General features: G+C 41.3%; 1 protein-coding gene across 2 annotated transcripts in view; it reads right to left on the bottom strand.

Annotated features, from left to right (window-relative positions):
* The window catches only part of cdh4 (cadherin 4, type 1, R-cadherin (retinal)), a 230,280-nt gene that overhangs the window by 120,128 nt on the left and 92,346 nt on the right, over positions 1 to 17,806 (bottom strand). For both annotated transcript variants that reach the window (XM_039798604.1, XM_039798605.1), the window contains exon 3: positions 16,152 to 16,175. In XM_039798604.1, coding sequence (XP_039654538.1) covers positions 16,152 to 16,175 — 24 coding nt within the window. The remainder of the gene's footprint in view (positions 1 to 16,151; positions 16,176 to 17,806) is intronic.

Below are 17,806 nucleotides of genomic sequence, written 5' to 3'. Positions count from 1 at the left end.
GTTGCCCTACAGGGTGCATTTTATTTTCTGCTTCAAACAAACAGCCTTTCATTTATCACATCCTGCCCTGAAAAGACACCTGTCGCATAGCTGGCACCAGAGAGAGAAAGGAAAGGAGAGCCTGGGGGGAAACTAATGTTCACTGTGCTTCGTCCTAAATATTAACCAGGTGCTTCCTGCTCTAAACCTGCTGATGGTAGCCACTTCTAGATAGACGGAGGGAGGATGCGCCCCAATCCTCCACGGACAACACTGCCCTACTTGTGCGGAGGTGACCCCCGTGTGTTCTACACGGCCCAAACATTCACCATTGTTATTTATGAGCTCGCAAAGGTGTCCTTTTGCACGGAGACCATGTGCCACCTGTTTTAGCAGTAAGTTAAAGTACAGTGCAATGTGTTCTGTAAAGGTGAAACTGGAGGTGCCTGAGTGGAGCTAACCTACTCGGCAAGTTTTAAACTAGGCTGCAAGCTGTTACTCCAACAGCAGATTTATTGGACTCATTTTGAGGTGCTACGGGGAGCTCTTTCAAATACAAAAGTATTGTTGTGATAAAATCGTGATATATATATATATATTTTTTAAAGATTATATTTTGGGGATTTTATGGTCTACGGACAGCTTGAAGACAGGAAAGGGAGGAGAGAGGGGGGACGACATGCAGCAAAGGGCCGTGGGTTGGACTTGAACCCGCAGCAGCTGCCGCAGCCTACATGGGGCACACACGCACACTCTACAGGGTGAGCTAGAGGCTAGAGGTCGCCCTGTGATAGTGATAATTGATATAATAAAGACTACAGATTATACGCTCAACATGATTGTTTCCATGAGTCTGGTCTGACCCCCCACTGTTGCAAAATCCTTGCAAGTGTTTGCTTTAAAGGAATGGTTAAAGCGCCCATATAATGCTCATTTTCAGGTTCATAATTGTATTTTAAGTTTGTACCAGAATAGGTTTACATGGTTTAAATAAAAAAAATAAAAAAAACATTTTTGTTGTACTGCACAGCTCTCTCTCACTGCTGCAGATCCTCTTTTCACCTGGTCTCTGTTTTAGCTACAGAGTGAGACCTCTTTTCTTCTTCTTCTTCTGTACTATCTTTGATTGCACTCGCACATGCGCAGTAGCTCAGATGTAGATCAATCAGCTAGTTTGTATGCGTGTGGAAGCACCAGAGACACAAAATAACACCCCAAAATCCCAGAAAATGTGATTTTTTCATAATATGGGCACTTTAAACATTTTAGGGAAAATATTCATATTTGCTTCCTTGCCAAGGGTTTGATGAGAAAATCAATACCACTCTCATGTATGTACACTAAATATGGAGCTGGAGCCAACAGCCAGTTATCTTAGTTTAGCATAAGATTAGAAACAGAAGAAAAATCTTCTTTTGCGTAGCTCTCGCTAAAAGGTAACACAATCCACCTACCGGCACCTCTTAAGCTCACTAATTACCCCTAATATATCTTGTATGTCTAATCCGCACAAAAACAACGTGGAAAAAGGATAATCTGCCATTTCACAGGGGTTATGTTGGACTATTTCTTGGCCAAGCGATTTTGTTGCCTTTGCAAAGCCGGACTAGTTTCCAGTATGTATAGGCTACGGGCTCCAGCTTCATATTTACTGTACAGACATGAGAGTGGTATTGATCTACTCATTTAACTTATGCCAAGAAAGCGGATAAGCATGTTTCCCAAAATGTGGAACAATTCTTTTTAAAGGTAAGAACATTGAGGAAAAGCCCATAAGAGAAACCTGACATAAAACAATCCAGCAGATTGCCCACAAAACTAGATCCAGTGTCGGGAAATGTGTTGACAAAAACCAGCGGCTGGAACTGTGACTGTAACAATACTATTACCTTCACATTTGATCTGGTATGTACCACATAAACTACATAAGGTTTCACACATTAGTGTAAGGGTGTAAAAGAGTCCATACAAACAGTATAATGATTTGAGGTGAATTTTGGAAAATGCATTTTCATTTTGGCAAAAACAATTGCACACAGTCTTCTCACTCTTCATCTCTTTTTCTCTCTGTACAAAATACTGTGCTATGAGGTTGTATGCACCTCTGGCTTCATGAAACCAGCTGGGCTACAGCGTGTGATCCAGTTGCAGGAAAGAACAGAGACCTTTTGAGACAACTTGAGCAATCCCTTATTGCTGATTCTTTTTTTTTTTTTCATTCTCTGAAGGAAGGTTTCCATTTAGGCTAGCAGTCAAGCAGAGAATTAAGGATGTAATCAGAACTGAAGATAACCATCTGGACTGTATTTGTGATTAAATGTAGAGGACATAGGTTGGCAATTTCCTTATTAAGTGCTGTTGTGCTGAATAAGGGCCCTTGGGGTTTATTATCTGTTCTTTAAAATTCATGACATTGAGGTGAACTGCAACAAAGACCTACTGTACATCAGTCAGCAGGCGCAGAAGCTCTGTGTGGCCATGAATGCTCATGGGTGGAGGCTATTACTGAGCAGCTTTCTGCTAGGAACTATTCCCATTTCTTCCCCCAATTTAATGCCATTGAAAGGCATTTATTTAAGCGTTTTCTTTGTTATGCTTGTAGTCCAGAGGTACATACTGGCTGGACATATATGCAGAGGTTAAATTAGGCCGGAGCGCACCGGAGCGCAGCTCCGCCTCCTCAGGTCCACAACACACCCTGCCGGAGCTCAGCTCCGTCTCCTTCAGCATCAAACATTTTGCTGGGGTTTCAGCCCCGAATGTTTTGAGTGTACCTAAATGTATTTTGAAAAGTTGACTGACAAATATGAAACCAGACGTCATTTAGTGTCCACTCTCGCTGTAAAAAGCTGCGCAGCTTCAGGTTTATGGATGTGCTCTGCTGTCGACATGCTGCGGCAGATCTTTCGCGTTTGTGCTCCGTGCATTTCTGCCATAAGTTTCGGGTTTCCACCTCCGACGTAGAGCAGCGTACAGCCACTTCCCTAAACGTCTCAAATGGGCCTCTGTGTTTCAAAGGGGCTCTGTGTCTGTCAGACGGTCTGAGATCTACCGTATCAGCAGAGCAATCACGTAATGTACAGCAGACTACGGTGCCGGTAGATTATTTTCTGAAATATTGTGACTTTATTCTCGTAATAGCTCGTAATTATAAATTTTATTTTTTTCACAAAATATCACGACTCCTCCAAATCTCAGAGAACACAGATGGGATGAGTTATATTTTGAATGTGCACAGAGTTTTGGACATGAGCAGAAATCTTGCTCAAACATCTGAAATATTACAGTCCAGAGGTTTATTAATAAATTAAATGAATAATGTATCACAGAGGTGAATAATTGTCATATGCACATTTACGGAGGTTACTTCCCCAACAAAAGATGCAAAAGAGGGAAGAATAAATGATGCAAGCTACATGTGTCCTGACTCAGATATAATTAGAAAAGTCAATCTAAATGAGAATAAATAGATGAAATCAATACAGAATGCCAGACAGCCTTAGTGCAATATTTTCCATTATGTTTTTATATTTTGATTGTAATGTTTCCCTTTACATAAAGATATTTCAGGCATATTTATTCAGAAAAAGGTAGTAGAAATAGGTGCATAAAAATTCACCAAAATGCAGGAAATGAAGTGTTTAATGCTAAAACAAATTATGGGGGTAGACCCCCAGACCCCCACATCATAAGTCAGCCCACAAATCTGGAAGCAAAACCTTGGCCTTTGGGTTGCCAGGCCAGTTATGATTAGACCAAATGTTGGTGCCATCTAACAAACTGCAAGCTAAAATGAACATACACTGGCTATTAACAAGCTTGGCAAGCCAATCACTGTTAAAAAGGCTATAATAGTGGTTCCCGATTCTCTTAAATCAACATAATTTTCTTGTTTAAAAAGATTTTTACATATTTGCGAACCAATATTTTCAAACATGTTCAATTTCATACATTTTCAAAGGGTGAAATCCATTGCCTGCCTGTTAACATTAGCCTATAAAAAGATTAAAAAATAATAATAATAAAGTAAGTGAATTGTAAAGTATTTCTCTGTTTAATAACTAATCAACCCTACCTTACACATTAATACTGGAAAAAGAGCCCTTTGGTGTAAAAACACATTAAGTCCATTTTATCCCCCAAAACCCAAAAAAAAACACATAGGTCCCCTTATTATTTTATTTAAAATAAAAAACACACACACACACACACACACACACACACACACACACACACACACACACACACACACACACACACACACACACACCACAACACAAGCAGACATGGTCAATGGACTCTGAGTTAACCTTTGCACCACTTAAAAGCATCAAGGTTGAGCAGAGGACTCGGTTTCCTACAATGAAGAGGAGATAGTTAATCAGCATTAACGCATGGTTTCCCATGAGGAACACCATGGTTCAGGGAGGGGTGAAGGGGTCGTCAGTATGCATAAAGGCAGACACACTCTCTCTCTCTTTGTCTCTCTCTCTGCCCCTCCTTTTTCTTCCCTTCTCCATGGTGATACAGACACACCACAAAGAGCGCTTGAATGCAAGGGGCGTCGAATGGCCATCGATTTCTAATAGGGAACTTTCTGGATCAGCATGGGGCTTGGCCTAAGTCACGTCTGGGCTTCGGTCAAGGACACCACGTGTGGGAGCATCAACTGGACCGGTCTCTCTCCGCCATACACCAAATGAACTGCAGCAGCAAGACACAGGGATCAGAGAGCAGTGGGAGTCTCCTCTCATCTCTTGGGGATTAGCACTCCCATAGTAGAGAAGTATACATGTGTGTATGTGCACTGTGTAACACTCTAGGAGCAGTATCTACCTTTTAGCCACGGGCTACAAACTTCCTGTTTCTTCTGCATGCTGAGACTACCCCCAAGGCCACAAATATATGAGGCTAGGCAAGAGACAGATGAAGGATAAGACATTCTCCTTGGGAGAGTTTTCTTAAAATAAACATGAAACTCTGTTTGTGCGCCCTTTCCTCCGCAACAGTGACAGTTATATGCTGAGTTACTCAACTGTTGGTTGATTATATTTAAAATATTCAGTGTATAACACTTTTCAAAGCGCCACGTTATGTTCGAAAGGGAACCCATTTGTATGAAGCAGGGAACGCGGTAAACAGTAACACCAAAAATGTTGAAGTGTGCTGGAGAGTGCCATCCGTTGTAACTCTAGTGCAGGCATTAAACATGCATGGAAACAGTGAAGGCTTCACTGGACTGTATCCACTTAGTTCTATTGAAGTAGTAGCAAGGGGAAAAGGTGAGGCAAAGAGCAAAGCCATCTGGGAAACAGGACTGCATGACAAACTGTGGGATCCTGGATCATCAGCCACTTACAGTAACACTAAGCAACACCTTTAGTGTCTCTGCTGCACACGAGCTCACAGCAGCACAGAGGTAAGAAAAAAAAACCCTGCTACACAAATCAAAATTCATTCTTCACCTTTCTCCCTTTTATCCTAATTATCACCCTTTATCTTTACTTTCTTTACACACATGAAGCAGTTCCAGACACACGTGTGCACGGCCCAAACCTACCTACTTCATTAATTTCTGTCAAACAGCCCGACACTGATGGAAACTCTTCACACGCTGTCAGGAGAGAGAGTCTGTGTGTATCACCTTGTGCAGACTTGCTTCTTTTGATGTCACTACTAGGAAAAAGAATGACTCCTGCTGTGCTCTGTGTCCTGGATACCAAGAACAACCACTCAGCTCTAACTCTTCAAAGCTGCCTGCTGCACATATCGAGGTACTTAGTCTCACCATGGAGGCAATTTAGCATGATTTATGTCAAATTACAATCATCCAAATGTGAATACATCATATCATATTGCCCATTGACTGAATAAAAAATTGGACAGCTTGCATTTGGTCTTATGTGAAAGATGACAGTGTTGTTTTCTAACTGTATCTTCGTACTCTATATATCACTTACTGTAAATAGGACACCATATTCACAACTGCCATCCTCTCCAATAACACCAGAGTCCTACTTCAGACAGAGCATGTCTCACCCAACCATGTTCTTTTTTTAAAACAAACCTGGCCCTAGAACCGCTGAGGGCATTCAGCAGTTCGGCCATTCACCAGCAGTGTGCCTGCCATGCCAGCCTAGGCCCGGACACCAGGCTCTGGGCAGCGAGCAGCGGGCAGCTCATAAATGAGTAATGGCAGTCACATTAACATTCTGTGGTAGGGCCGGCTAAGGGCAAGAAGGAGGGAGACCCAGGGAGGGCATGCGCTCCCTCTGTCTTATAAAACAGCAGCTGATTAATGTTTGATTTTAGCTGGCCTCATTCTTCCACGAGCACAGTGCAGCCCTAATCTACAGAGTGGGTGAGAGCGAGAATGATGGAGCTGTAGGAGTGGGGCAAAGAAAAACAGTTTGTACAGGTGCTGTTTGGAAAGGTTGAGCCAGCAGTATGCTGTCTTTCCTCCGGCCCTAAAATGAAAAACGTCAGTGGTGCGGAACAGTTCAATCAATTCATAATGAATTGGGGCATTGAAACGATAGGGCATAAAAAACAATGATGGAGGATGCTAAAAGAATAGCAACAGGGTCGTTTTGGGTATTTCACAAATATGAGCTGTTTAACAAGAAAAATCCAGTTTACAAAACTTCATCACCTGAAACAGGTTATTTTTTCATGTTTAGTTTTTTTTCCGCTATTCCTGCATATATCTAGCTTAAGGTAAGGAAGTTTAATAAAAAACTAGAAGTAATACCAAAAACTAATACCAATCCATATTACCATATGAACAATGCAATCTGCACCAGCACATGTTGGCCTCTAGTTTTCAGTGTTGTGCGGTGTTCACTGGAAAGCAAAGAGAGCTAACTATTTTTTAGTTTTTTTCACCTTGTGTGTGTGTGTGTGTGTGTGTGTGTGTGTGTCTGCTCCATAGGTCCTAACCATAGGAACCAGAAGTAGGGGGGTAGAAAGTAGAGAAGGGACCATTGGCCCCCAGACTTTACGCCCCTTGCCCGAGCTTTGCGTCGCAGTCGGTGTGTTCTTATTGCAAGATGGTCTTTAATTTTATATCAATATCATTTAAAGAGGTCCAATAAGATAAGTGAACAATGCTGTTTGAGCTTAATGCTAACATCAACACGCTAGCAACACATTTTAAGCAGGTATAATGTTGACCATTTTCATCATCTTTGATTAGCATGTTAGCAAGCTAACACTTGCTAATTCACTGAACACTAATGCTGTGATCCAGTCAAAGCCGGTGGTCTGAATTTCCCATTTAAAACTTCCAACCAAATAAAACAGAGGAGGAAAAACAACATGAGGTAGTCTCGCTCGCTCAGACCTTCCTCCACAGCGCTGCAAAGGAGGGTCTTGCGAGTCCACACAGCATTCCAAGATGGGGAAAAAAGGTGCTCTGGTTTATTGGCATTTCTTTAAACCAATCCCAATCGTCTTGGGCGGCGCTAAGCACTGGACGAAGCAACAGTGCCTCTGCCAGATAGCCTCTGGAAGGAACTTGTTTTCAAAAGTTGTTTTAGTCGTGCAACAGAAAACTCAGATTGGACAGATAGTCTAGCTAGCTGTCTGAATATAACCTGCAGAGATCTGAAAAAAGGTTAACCATAGTCCTCACAAATTGACCGGAGTTTAAAATGCCAACATTTTCATTTTAATTTCCCGCGGCACCTGAACAATTCTAGAAATGAAACGTTGTTGATATAGACTAGAGATGAGGTAACAGAGGCCATTATACATTTCATTGTATGCCACTTTCATACTTAATATTCCATTCTGTATTGTATTCCATGATAGTATGTATCATTCCAATTAAATACAGGCAAATATAGTTTACAGTATGTTGTATGTTGTCTTTTAGTTGATGGTGTACCATTTTGGTCACACATTTTCGATGTGTGACGTCAGACAACTGCTTCTTCGTGAAGTCGGGGTAGATGGATTTGCCCCGAGTTTACAAGTAGGAACTCAGACTTTAAGTGGTCTTGTATCGTACTTTTTCTAGTAGGAGGTCAAAAATGTTAGAGTTGTCTGGAATGCAGCAAAAGTACAGCTGAGGCTGATGGGAATTACATTAGTTTAGCAAGTATTTGGTCAAAAACCAAAGAATTGACAAATTTTGACCTGATGACGGCGCAAGAGGAACACAAAAGTCATTAGAATTCATCCTCTGGGAAACATGACGATGGCATGTACAAAGTGTCACAGCAATCCATCCAGTATTTGTTCAGATTTTTAAGTCTGGACCAAAGTGGTGGACTGACAATCCAACCGATTGACATTGCCATCCATAGCCATGCCATGAGTGGGTTTGTGTAGCATCAAAATGACAACAATAAATATTAAGTATGAAGCTGAATTTACTCTGGTCACATACAAAGCACATCTGAATAGAAAAGTGCTGGAGATGTCAAAAAGCATTGCGGAAAAATGCAGGAAATCACTCACAGATGTAGATGAAGGCCGCTACTACAGTAAGTGGCTTAAATAAAAGGACAACCTTCAAATATTCATCGAAAATGGCAAAATGTATGAAGCATCTACTGTATAAACAACTTAGAAGACAGTTTTCAGTGTAATTTAAATGAAAATAGACAATATATCCCTGAGGATCCACAGTGACAGATTATTATCTTTAATTCTTCTATTCACAGAATGTTAACGGCCATGTGCTGCCCTGCGTGCTTGACTGGTGAATTTGCTTTATGGGATGATGTGGGAGAAAACTGTAGCAAGTACTTTAGTAGGTAGTAGAAAGTGATTGTGACAGTTTTGTGATTCTTCCTCTCTATCCTTAAAAAACAAGTGGTAATACTTTGCATTGCATTACATTGCAGTCCCGGAGCTATTTTAGTGTCTAAGCCCTCAAGATAAAGAGGAACATCCTGAGTTTGGTGGACTTACTATTATAACAAAACTGAACATTAAAGTACTGACTCTCATAGCCAGACATGATATACAGAAACTAAAAGTCCCCAAAAAGTTTCTGGGAGGGTATAATTATAAAACAAAAGGATAGTTCATGTTAACACGTACACATTAACAAAATAACTGGACTGTAGTTAACTGTAGCAATATCATTAGTGAACCATTTAGCTTCTATCTGCTTTCAAGTGCAGATGAACAATTACACAACCGTATACAGTAATGTTGTTAATGGTGAGACGGGTGTGCTCTACATATCAAATTTGCCCCTAAATAGGAAAGATTTAGTGCGGTGAATGAGTCAGAGAGACTTTAAATGACATTAATGTGTCAAGTTAAGGTTGATTAAAGTAATTTGGTAACATGGAGGGAAGTGAAGTTAGAATAAATGTCAAGGAAACAGGAACTCAGCAGGTTCTGTCAGCTGGGATGTTGACATGCGCCGCATGAAGTCAGCCCCAGCAGTAATCTTACAGAAGCGGCAGATTAGTACTTATAACATAAAATGTCTGACATGCATACACACATGTACACACACACACACACACACACACACAGACACACACAAACATAATGCATGCGCATTTGCGCACACAGAATTCAGTGCATCCTCACAGCAGAAAAGTAATCTGCATGTGTAAGGAACACATAGAGGTAGGTGTGATTGACAGGCAAATCGTTCTAGCTTAAAATACCCATTTGACAGAGAAAAGAACCAATTGCAGGAGTTAAAAGGCAGCCACAGAAATCGCCTCAGTATACTTCAGATGAAAGCAAACTTGAGTATTTTGTGCGCCTCTGAGAAGCTAAGCATCTGAGGTGAAACGTTTGGAAAAAATATCAGGCTTTTCTTTCTTTTTTTCACAACGAAGAAACGTAATGCTCTTTGTGCAAACCGGGGTGCCAATCATGAGCACGCCTCTTTGAGGCCCAGACCTCATGCGTATGTCAGCTCCATAGTACATTATAATTCCACCCCAGATCTTGAAGGATGACAGATCCAAAGTTGCACTCGCTCCAGTGCACAGCTCTGCCAGAGAGGGAAAAAGGGCGTAATAAAAACTGTTGGCCTTTTTGTACAAGAGACATTGTAATTTAACTGTTGGTAGCAGGCAGTGGTAATTGCCTTTAATAATGGTGTCTACACATTCATTTGTGTAGGGAACCAGCTTCATCTCACTCACAGGTCCTTAATGTTTCTGTGCTATCCAGCCTCGTTGCTGGGAGAAAGGGAGGACATGCCAGAAAGTAGGAGAGAAGAGAGATATATACAGTAAAGGGATGGAGGGAGAGCTGGAGATGGAAAAGTCTCCCACAGTGTGAGGTGATGATGGAAGGGAGAGATACTAAAGTGTGCTTGGCCATTTCCTGTTCCTCATAATATCACATAATGTTGGTATAATTAAACCCAGGAAATGAGGCTTCATTAGTCCCAGTCCGGGTGTTAAAATGAACTGTGAACTAATTGGTCGAGTATACTCCATGGCTGAAATAATAAAGATGCAGTATGTAGATGTAAGCAGCTAGCCATGCAGAGATAGACATGACTCCAAAAGCTTGACAAGAAGGATAATGTTTCGTTTTTCCGCTCTGACCCTCAACACGATGTCTGCTCTAATCTGCATGTTTCTTCAAAAAAATACTGATCAATCCTTTCTTTTTTGTAACATGTAATACACTGGGGAAAGCCAGACTTGTAGCCATTAGGCACTGTCCTCTGGGCCTTGACTCTCCGCTGTCTCAGCCTTTGTAGGGAAAGGCCAGAACAAAGCTCATTTCCATTCAACTGGGAGAGTTGGTCAAAGCCATGAGATCAAGCGGCTCCCAGCTTCTTTTTTAACGGTGAGAAATACTTGAGTTGTCTCAATAGTTTTTGGAAGATGGTGCTCAAAATTCTACACAGAACAAGATTGCATGTTTTCCTTGTTATCCCCTAGGCTTGACAGCATTTTTGAGGAAAAGTAGAAAAATTTGGAAATGGTAAGTCTTAAATTGGGCAGAAAATAGGAGCTCCTTGCTGGAGACAGGCTGCCATTTCTATGCTTGCTTGTTTCCTTCTTTGCTTCTTTCTCTCTTTGCACATACTCTTGCACAAACCATCTGCCATACAGGTCCTTTGTGACTTTGCTTCAAGAGCTCTTAGTGGCTGTCTTCATCAGCTCAAGATCTGCTGCAGAAAAACAGCTTTAATTGGTACTGAGGCGGGAAGAGAAGCAAAGGGGGTCGCACGCTTCATCACATTTGATGGCTTGCAAATTATCAAGAATTGCATTCTTCTCCTTGGCAAAGTAACGTAATGCTAACATCTTCAGGTAGATATTATTTTTTGCATCCCTTTTGTGTAATAAAACACATAAATGCTTAGAAGTAGACTACTCTTCCAAATGAACACATGTTCAAATTAGCAACAATAAGGCACGCAGTAAAACTACATCCCTTAGTTCAATTGGTGCAATTGCTCTCAGGTTCCATACAGGTAAATCAACTTGTCCGGCTAAAATTGCCAAGTGTAATATTTCAAGCCGCCCTGTCAATATCCCTGAGCCTTGAATTTGCCCTCCTAAGCATTGTGCTCTGCAGCTAGAAAGATTGAAACAGCAAATGTCAGAACACTGTTGAATTGCGTTCAGAATCTTGAGTTACATGGGAAAAGGAAATTCTACAGACTGCAGCCAACAGTGCAGTCCGATCCATTCCAGCAGGCAACTACACCATTTCACCAAGGCCACTAGGAAAGCTTCACTACAATTAGGCTGACAGAGATGGTCTCTCTGACACGTCGGAGTAATACAGCGATGCACCACTCCCTTTTCTTCTCTTTGCAATGTCAGGGTTCTTTTTCCCGCTCGTGTTGTTTCAGAAGGGCTTTGAGACATTAGCTTCTGTTGTTGCTATAGCTTTGGAGACATTTCACAGCCCATTAGCTGCTCTTTCAGCCCCAACCACTACTCAAAACCAGGGGAAGCAAGGATGGGGTGGGGGAGACACAGACACAGTGAAAGACCGTACATAAAGCATTTCAGTAGGTGCATCTGGTGCGGAGGTATCGACTTTATATGTGGAAGATTAGAAACTATAATCTATAGTTAGAGCAATAGTTTAACATTTTGGGAAATGTCCTTATTGGCTTTCTTGCCAAGAGTTAGATGGGAAGATTGATACCTCTCTCATGTCTGTACACTAAATATTTAGCTGAGGCCAACAGCCAGTTAGCTTAGCTTAGCATAAAGACAGGAAGCAGGTGGATACAGCAAGTCTGGCTCTGTCCCACAGTTACAAAATCTGTCTACCAGCACTTCTGAAGCTCACTGATCAACGGATTATATGTTATTTGTAGTGCTGTCAGTTAAACGCGTTATTAACGGCGTTAAGGCAAACCCATTTTAACGGCTTTAATTTTTTTATCGCGAGATTAACGCTCTTTTTGGCCTAGCAAACTTTGTAGTTTTTTTCATATGCTGTTGCAACAACTAGTAACGTTAGAAAACTACAACACCACACCGGATCTAGCTAGACCGGAAACAAAACAACAGGCACGCCACACACACACTTGTGTAGAGTATTAGGCTAATGTTACGTTTTGAGTGGATGGCGAGTGCGAGACGCTGAAATGGATGCCAATAAGATTCTGAATGGAAAAAGTTGCCAAATGGTTCCGTTGACAAGACCAAAGTGATCTGTGTGTTTGGTCGTTGTGAACTGAGCAATCGTCGCAGCACGTCCAGTCTGAAATACCACTTGATGGCCGAGCACACAGCTGATGCGAATTCTCCGCCCCCTCGTCAAAGCCAGGCGACAAAAGCACAAAGCAAGCCAATCCACTTGTCCATGTTGATAAGAGCATTAAAATGAGAAAAAATAATGGGACAAAAAGAAATCAAGGGGCATTCAGAATAGCTAAAAATATGCGATTAATTGTGAGTTAACTATGACATTAATACGATTAATCGCGATTAAATATTTTAATCGTTTGACAGCACTAGAACTGTGTATGAATGAGAAGCTGCGGTTTTAGGTTAGGGTTCCACTTGGCCAGGGTGCAGTGACTTCCTGGATTCTTTGTACAGATTAAACAGATTTAGATGTGCTGTCTGTCTGAAGCTCAGTTGCGTCTCTGACAGGAGTAACCAAGAGCTAATGCGTTTATTTACACTTCAAGTCTATTTTTCCAACAATATACGTGTAAACGCAATGTTTATCGCCAATAAAACACTATTTATTTACTACATTTCTATAATTAACTAAATATTTTAGAGTTTTATCATTTTAATGACTAAACGCTTCATCATTTTATTATTATTATTATTTTATTATTATCTGATCTTGTTCTTTGATTTTACTGTTCTCTGATGGCATGTTTTCTCCTTTATTGCTGTTTATCGATTCTGAATCTTAATGTGCAAGGCCATTTGAAAAGTGGTTTACAGAGTACGAAAAGTTTTTTTCGTCCTCTCTCAAACTTTATCAGAGCCTATGAATGTTTAGTGTGAGATCATTTGGCCCATTTAGCTAAACTGCACAGAAAGTCTAACTGCTCCTTTGCTGCTCAACGCTTTAAAATGCTTAGACCAGACAGAACCGGTACAGACAGTTGCTTCAGTGTCGCGTGAACGGTGTCATCACACGAGCACAACGTTGACGTGAGGTTTGCAGTCAGGACTAGGGGTAACTTTAAGCAAGAAAGCGAATAGGCTTTTTTGAAATTGTCTTACTCAGATAAAAGTAACTGCAGGGAGATGTAATATAGCCTTGTTAATTTGACCATAAAAATACATTCATATCGTTGAGCAGATGCTAAACTGTAGCGCCCGTCTCTAATGAAATCCCTGCAGCAAAAAAGAAAGAAAGGAAAAGAAAGTGTGAAACCCAACCAGTAGTCGCCAGTGGTCAGAATATTGTATCCTAATCAGCAGTACATGCACTGTCTGGTTTATAGTTAGCCAATGTGCACTGCGGTTTGGCCAAGACAGCGTTAAGGTGGTTTCCAGTTAAGTTGATGGGGTTGAACAATTTGCACGGCTGGCAGAAAAACCATAATCAATCCAGAGACTATAGATAAGGGCCCTAAAACCAGCCAAGCACAGCGTTTTCTCTTATCGCAATTACACCTTGCCCTACTGCCTCAGGTACAGCCAATTAAGCTAGGAGAGGATAGCCAGGAGCCACTTCACATTGAGGAGGCCTAACAGACGACTCTAAACACACACCATCACTGCAGAGGAGGCAGAGAGGAGCTTGTTAGGCACAGGAATGGAGCTTCAGTATGTACTGTTTTGCACTGCAGGTATATACTGTAAATTTATCTTCTTTCAGAAATGCATGAAAACAGGAATTGAATGGCATGAATGATAAAAGAATAATTTAAGACGGTTCTCTATCTTTGAAACGTAAAGTGTGGACTAATGTAAAATATAGATGTGTTTCACTTTTGGGGGTTAAATTATGGAATGAACTTAATGATCAGTTGAAAATGTGTACTGTTGAGTTTCAAAACAGCTTTAAAGATTATGAAGTAATTTGATTGAAATGTAAAATGACTAGGATTGTACTGAAGTATTTAGTTTCATTGAGTTTGTTTGGCTCTGCTCTGAGTGATTCTATGGGGATTGTAGGATAGGCCAAAATAAGCCTTTTCCTTTTTCGGTTAGCAATGGTGGCAAATTGTGGGAATTAATTGTCTCTTTCATCTATGTTAACCGAAATAAAATTATTCATCAATGATGCATTCTCTGGTGAGTGATGAGAAGCCTACTGGATGGCTGCCTGCTGGCTGGCTTTTCATCAAGGGACCAAGGTCACAGACCTTGCCCTGACACTGCCTCCTCTCTCTCCCACCTGCCTTTAAAACCATTCATTACTTCCCTTCTCTTTTTCTGCCTTTCATTGTGGAACATCATTCACATTATGCGACTACTTAAAAGAACAGAACAGGAAAGGAGGTGTGGGAGGAAAGAGAACTCATGCGTGTGTTTTAATGTGAGAGCGCTTAAGAAAGGCAGAGATGAGGTCAAAATCAAGGATAACACTCGGGATGAATATAAATCCTTGCCTATTGTGACTTCTTACTGCCTGCTCTTTGCTCAAGCCTAACTGTATTAAAAGAAAAGTGCCATACTGTTTCTAGTTTGGCAATGAAAATTTGATCCCACCAGCTTCTGCGTGCTGCGGATAACCGTCTCCTCCCTTAGCGACTTGGGCTAAACCAGGCACACGAAAAAAAAAGAAACCTCAAGTACTTGATCTGAACCACAACTTTCCACTTTTCTTCCCTCTCGCCACTTTGAGGTTTCAAAGACCAGACACACAGCATGTGGTGTTTTGTCTACACCGTGTGATGCTACCACACCAATTTAACTCGACAATTTCGCCCCAAAGCATCATCCTACATGAATCGGAGAGCAAGTTCGGCAGGACCACTTCTTGTCTCAGCGTCATACTAAAACACTGGTGATAACATATACAGTGGGGACATCTACTTTGAGCACACAAAGCAGTGTTATAGAAGAAGAGTGGCTGACGGGTGCGCGCACACACACACACACACACACACACACACACACACACACACACACACACACACACACACACACACACACACACACACACACACACACACACACACACACACACACACACTTAATCAACCTAAGATATAAACAAAGCCAGTACTGCAGATGGACTCTCTTTCAACCTGTTTGATTGGAACCCATTAATATCAGCACGACAGAGGGGAGCCAAATTCTAAATAAAAAGGAAAGAGAGGCTGCCTCAGTGGGCGAATCCATCTACTCTCTATTTAGACTACATGGAGATGAGTTCCACTAAAGCTGGAATGAGACAAAGTGTAAAAAGATGCCACTCATTGGCTCTTTATTGAATACTATTGGAGTCAAAAGGGGGTAAACTGGCTAAGTAGGTCAAGGCAAAATGTGTGCAGGGAAAATATGCTAAATAGAAATTCTGATTGGCCACATGTGTTTGCAGATGCTGCTTTCATAATTGCCTCGGCTTGACATTTCTCTCCTCGTATCAACATTTGCCGTGACATGCAATGTGATGGAGAGGAAAATAGCTTCCTGGTGATGCAAATGATGTTCGTGGTTCAGCGCTCCCCCACTAAGACTAACATCTGAGAATGGTTCCTTCCACATCAATGCAAACAGCCAATCCGCTGTTGCCGGTCCACGCGCAGATGGCTCTAAATCAAGGGAGGGTGCGGCGGCAGTACTTACCACGTTCACTGGACAGGGTAGTATCTATCACAGAGAAAGATATAGAGAGAGGGAGAAAAAGGGCAAAGGCAGAGGAGACAGAGGATGATGATTAGAACTTAATAGGCTTCAGCAAAAGTGGCATCACAATACTAAAGTCACTGTTAAACAAGAGAAGAAAACAGATCAATTTCTGAGGATTAATGGAAAGTCATAGAAAATAGCCGGACAGTGACATACAGTATACAGAACGTAGGGCTACTTTTGGAGAAAATGTGCTGTCACAACTGCGTAGTCACTTTCATTTGTCTTTGTCTATTATCCAGGCAGTACCATTTAACCAGAATGCAGTTTGTTTTCTCTCTTCTACTTCTTGTCATTGCCTCAAGCTGTGGGATTCATCATTATCTTCAAATGCTTGTTGTGATGTCTATATTGCTCTTGTTCTCACTCAATGAAACACGAGAGAATTGCGGGATATTGCATATGCATATTGCACACACTGCTGTACATGGTCGTGGGTGGTATTTATTCAGACTTTGGCACCACAGCTGGCTGACAGAACGAGGCAAGGCAGCCATGGAGGTTCTTGACGTCTCTCTCCTGGTGGCCTGCCCTTCTCGTGTCCTCAAGCAGAGTTGCTTAGTCAGATTTGATCAGAAGCAATCTCCATGGCTTATTTTTTGCATTTATTGCTACATCATTAATCTAGAAAGCCTTTAAAGCTGTCTGAGACAATGAGAAAAATATCAACCTGGTTTCGGAACTCTATTTTCAGCACATCATGCTTTATTATGAATCACAGCATCCCAGTGATGGAAAAAAGTGTTAAAGGGATACGCCACCGTTTGTTGAAATAGGGCTTATCACGGTCTCCCCTAGCTGTAGATAGGTGGGCCAACGCATTTTTTTGTGCATGCATTGTTTTAGTCTGCTGCAACACCAGCAGCGCCGCCGCTAGTTAGCTTAGCGTAGTGAATGGAATCCTATGTTGCCGGTTTGCATGTTGTGAGTAAAAGTGAGCCAACAAAAGACAAAAAAACAACCTAATTACTTGCAATAAGACAAAAAATGCGCTGGCCCACCTATTCAATTTAGTATATACATAAATTCCCTTCAGGATAAATTGTAATAACTTGCTGATACCATCTCCTTTTATCCAGCACCATTATAGGTTCTCTAAAACTTTGGTTTATGACTATCTGCAAAACTGACATTCCCATCAACCTCAGCTGTACTTTGTGTTGAGAGCTAATTAGCAAATGTTAGCATGCTAACACACTAAACTGAGATGGTGAACATGGTAAACATTACACATGCTAAACATCAACATGTTAGCATTGTCAATGTGAACATATTAGCATGCTCATGTTAGAAATTAATTTAAAGCACAACTGTGCCCAAGTGCAGCGTCTGAGATCTGCTGGCTATACACTCTTAGTCCTATTTTACTTTTATTCAGAGAAGAATGATGACTCTACAGTATGTTAGGAGATGTTTAGTGGATTTGATGATTGATGACACATCTCCTAAAATGATGACGCCAAATGAAATGGGAACCTGCAACATATGGGACATATGGCAAAATGCCTCAAACATGTATAGTTTCTCACACACCAGCTACTGTATGTTGGATGGAGCTGTGCTTAACAACATTTTCCACCTGACTTAGTTAG

The sequence above is a fragment of the Perca fluviatilis genome, chromosome 4, assembly GCF_010015445.1.
Source record: "Perca fluviatilis chromosome 4, GENO_Pfluv_1.0, whole genome shotgun sequence".
Classification (NCBI taxonomy): Eukaryota; Metazoa; Chordata; class Actinopteri; order Perciformes; family Percidae; genus Perca; species Perca fluviatilis.
This window is presented reverse-complemented; position numbering and strand designations above follow the sequence as displayed.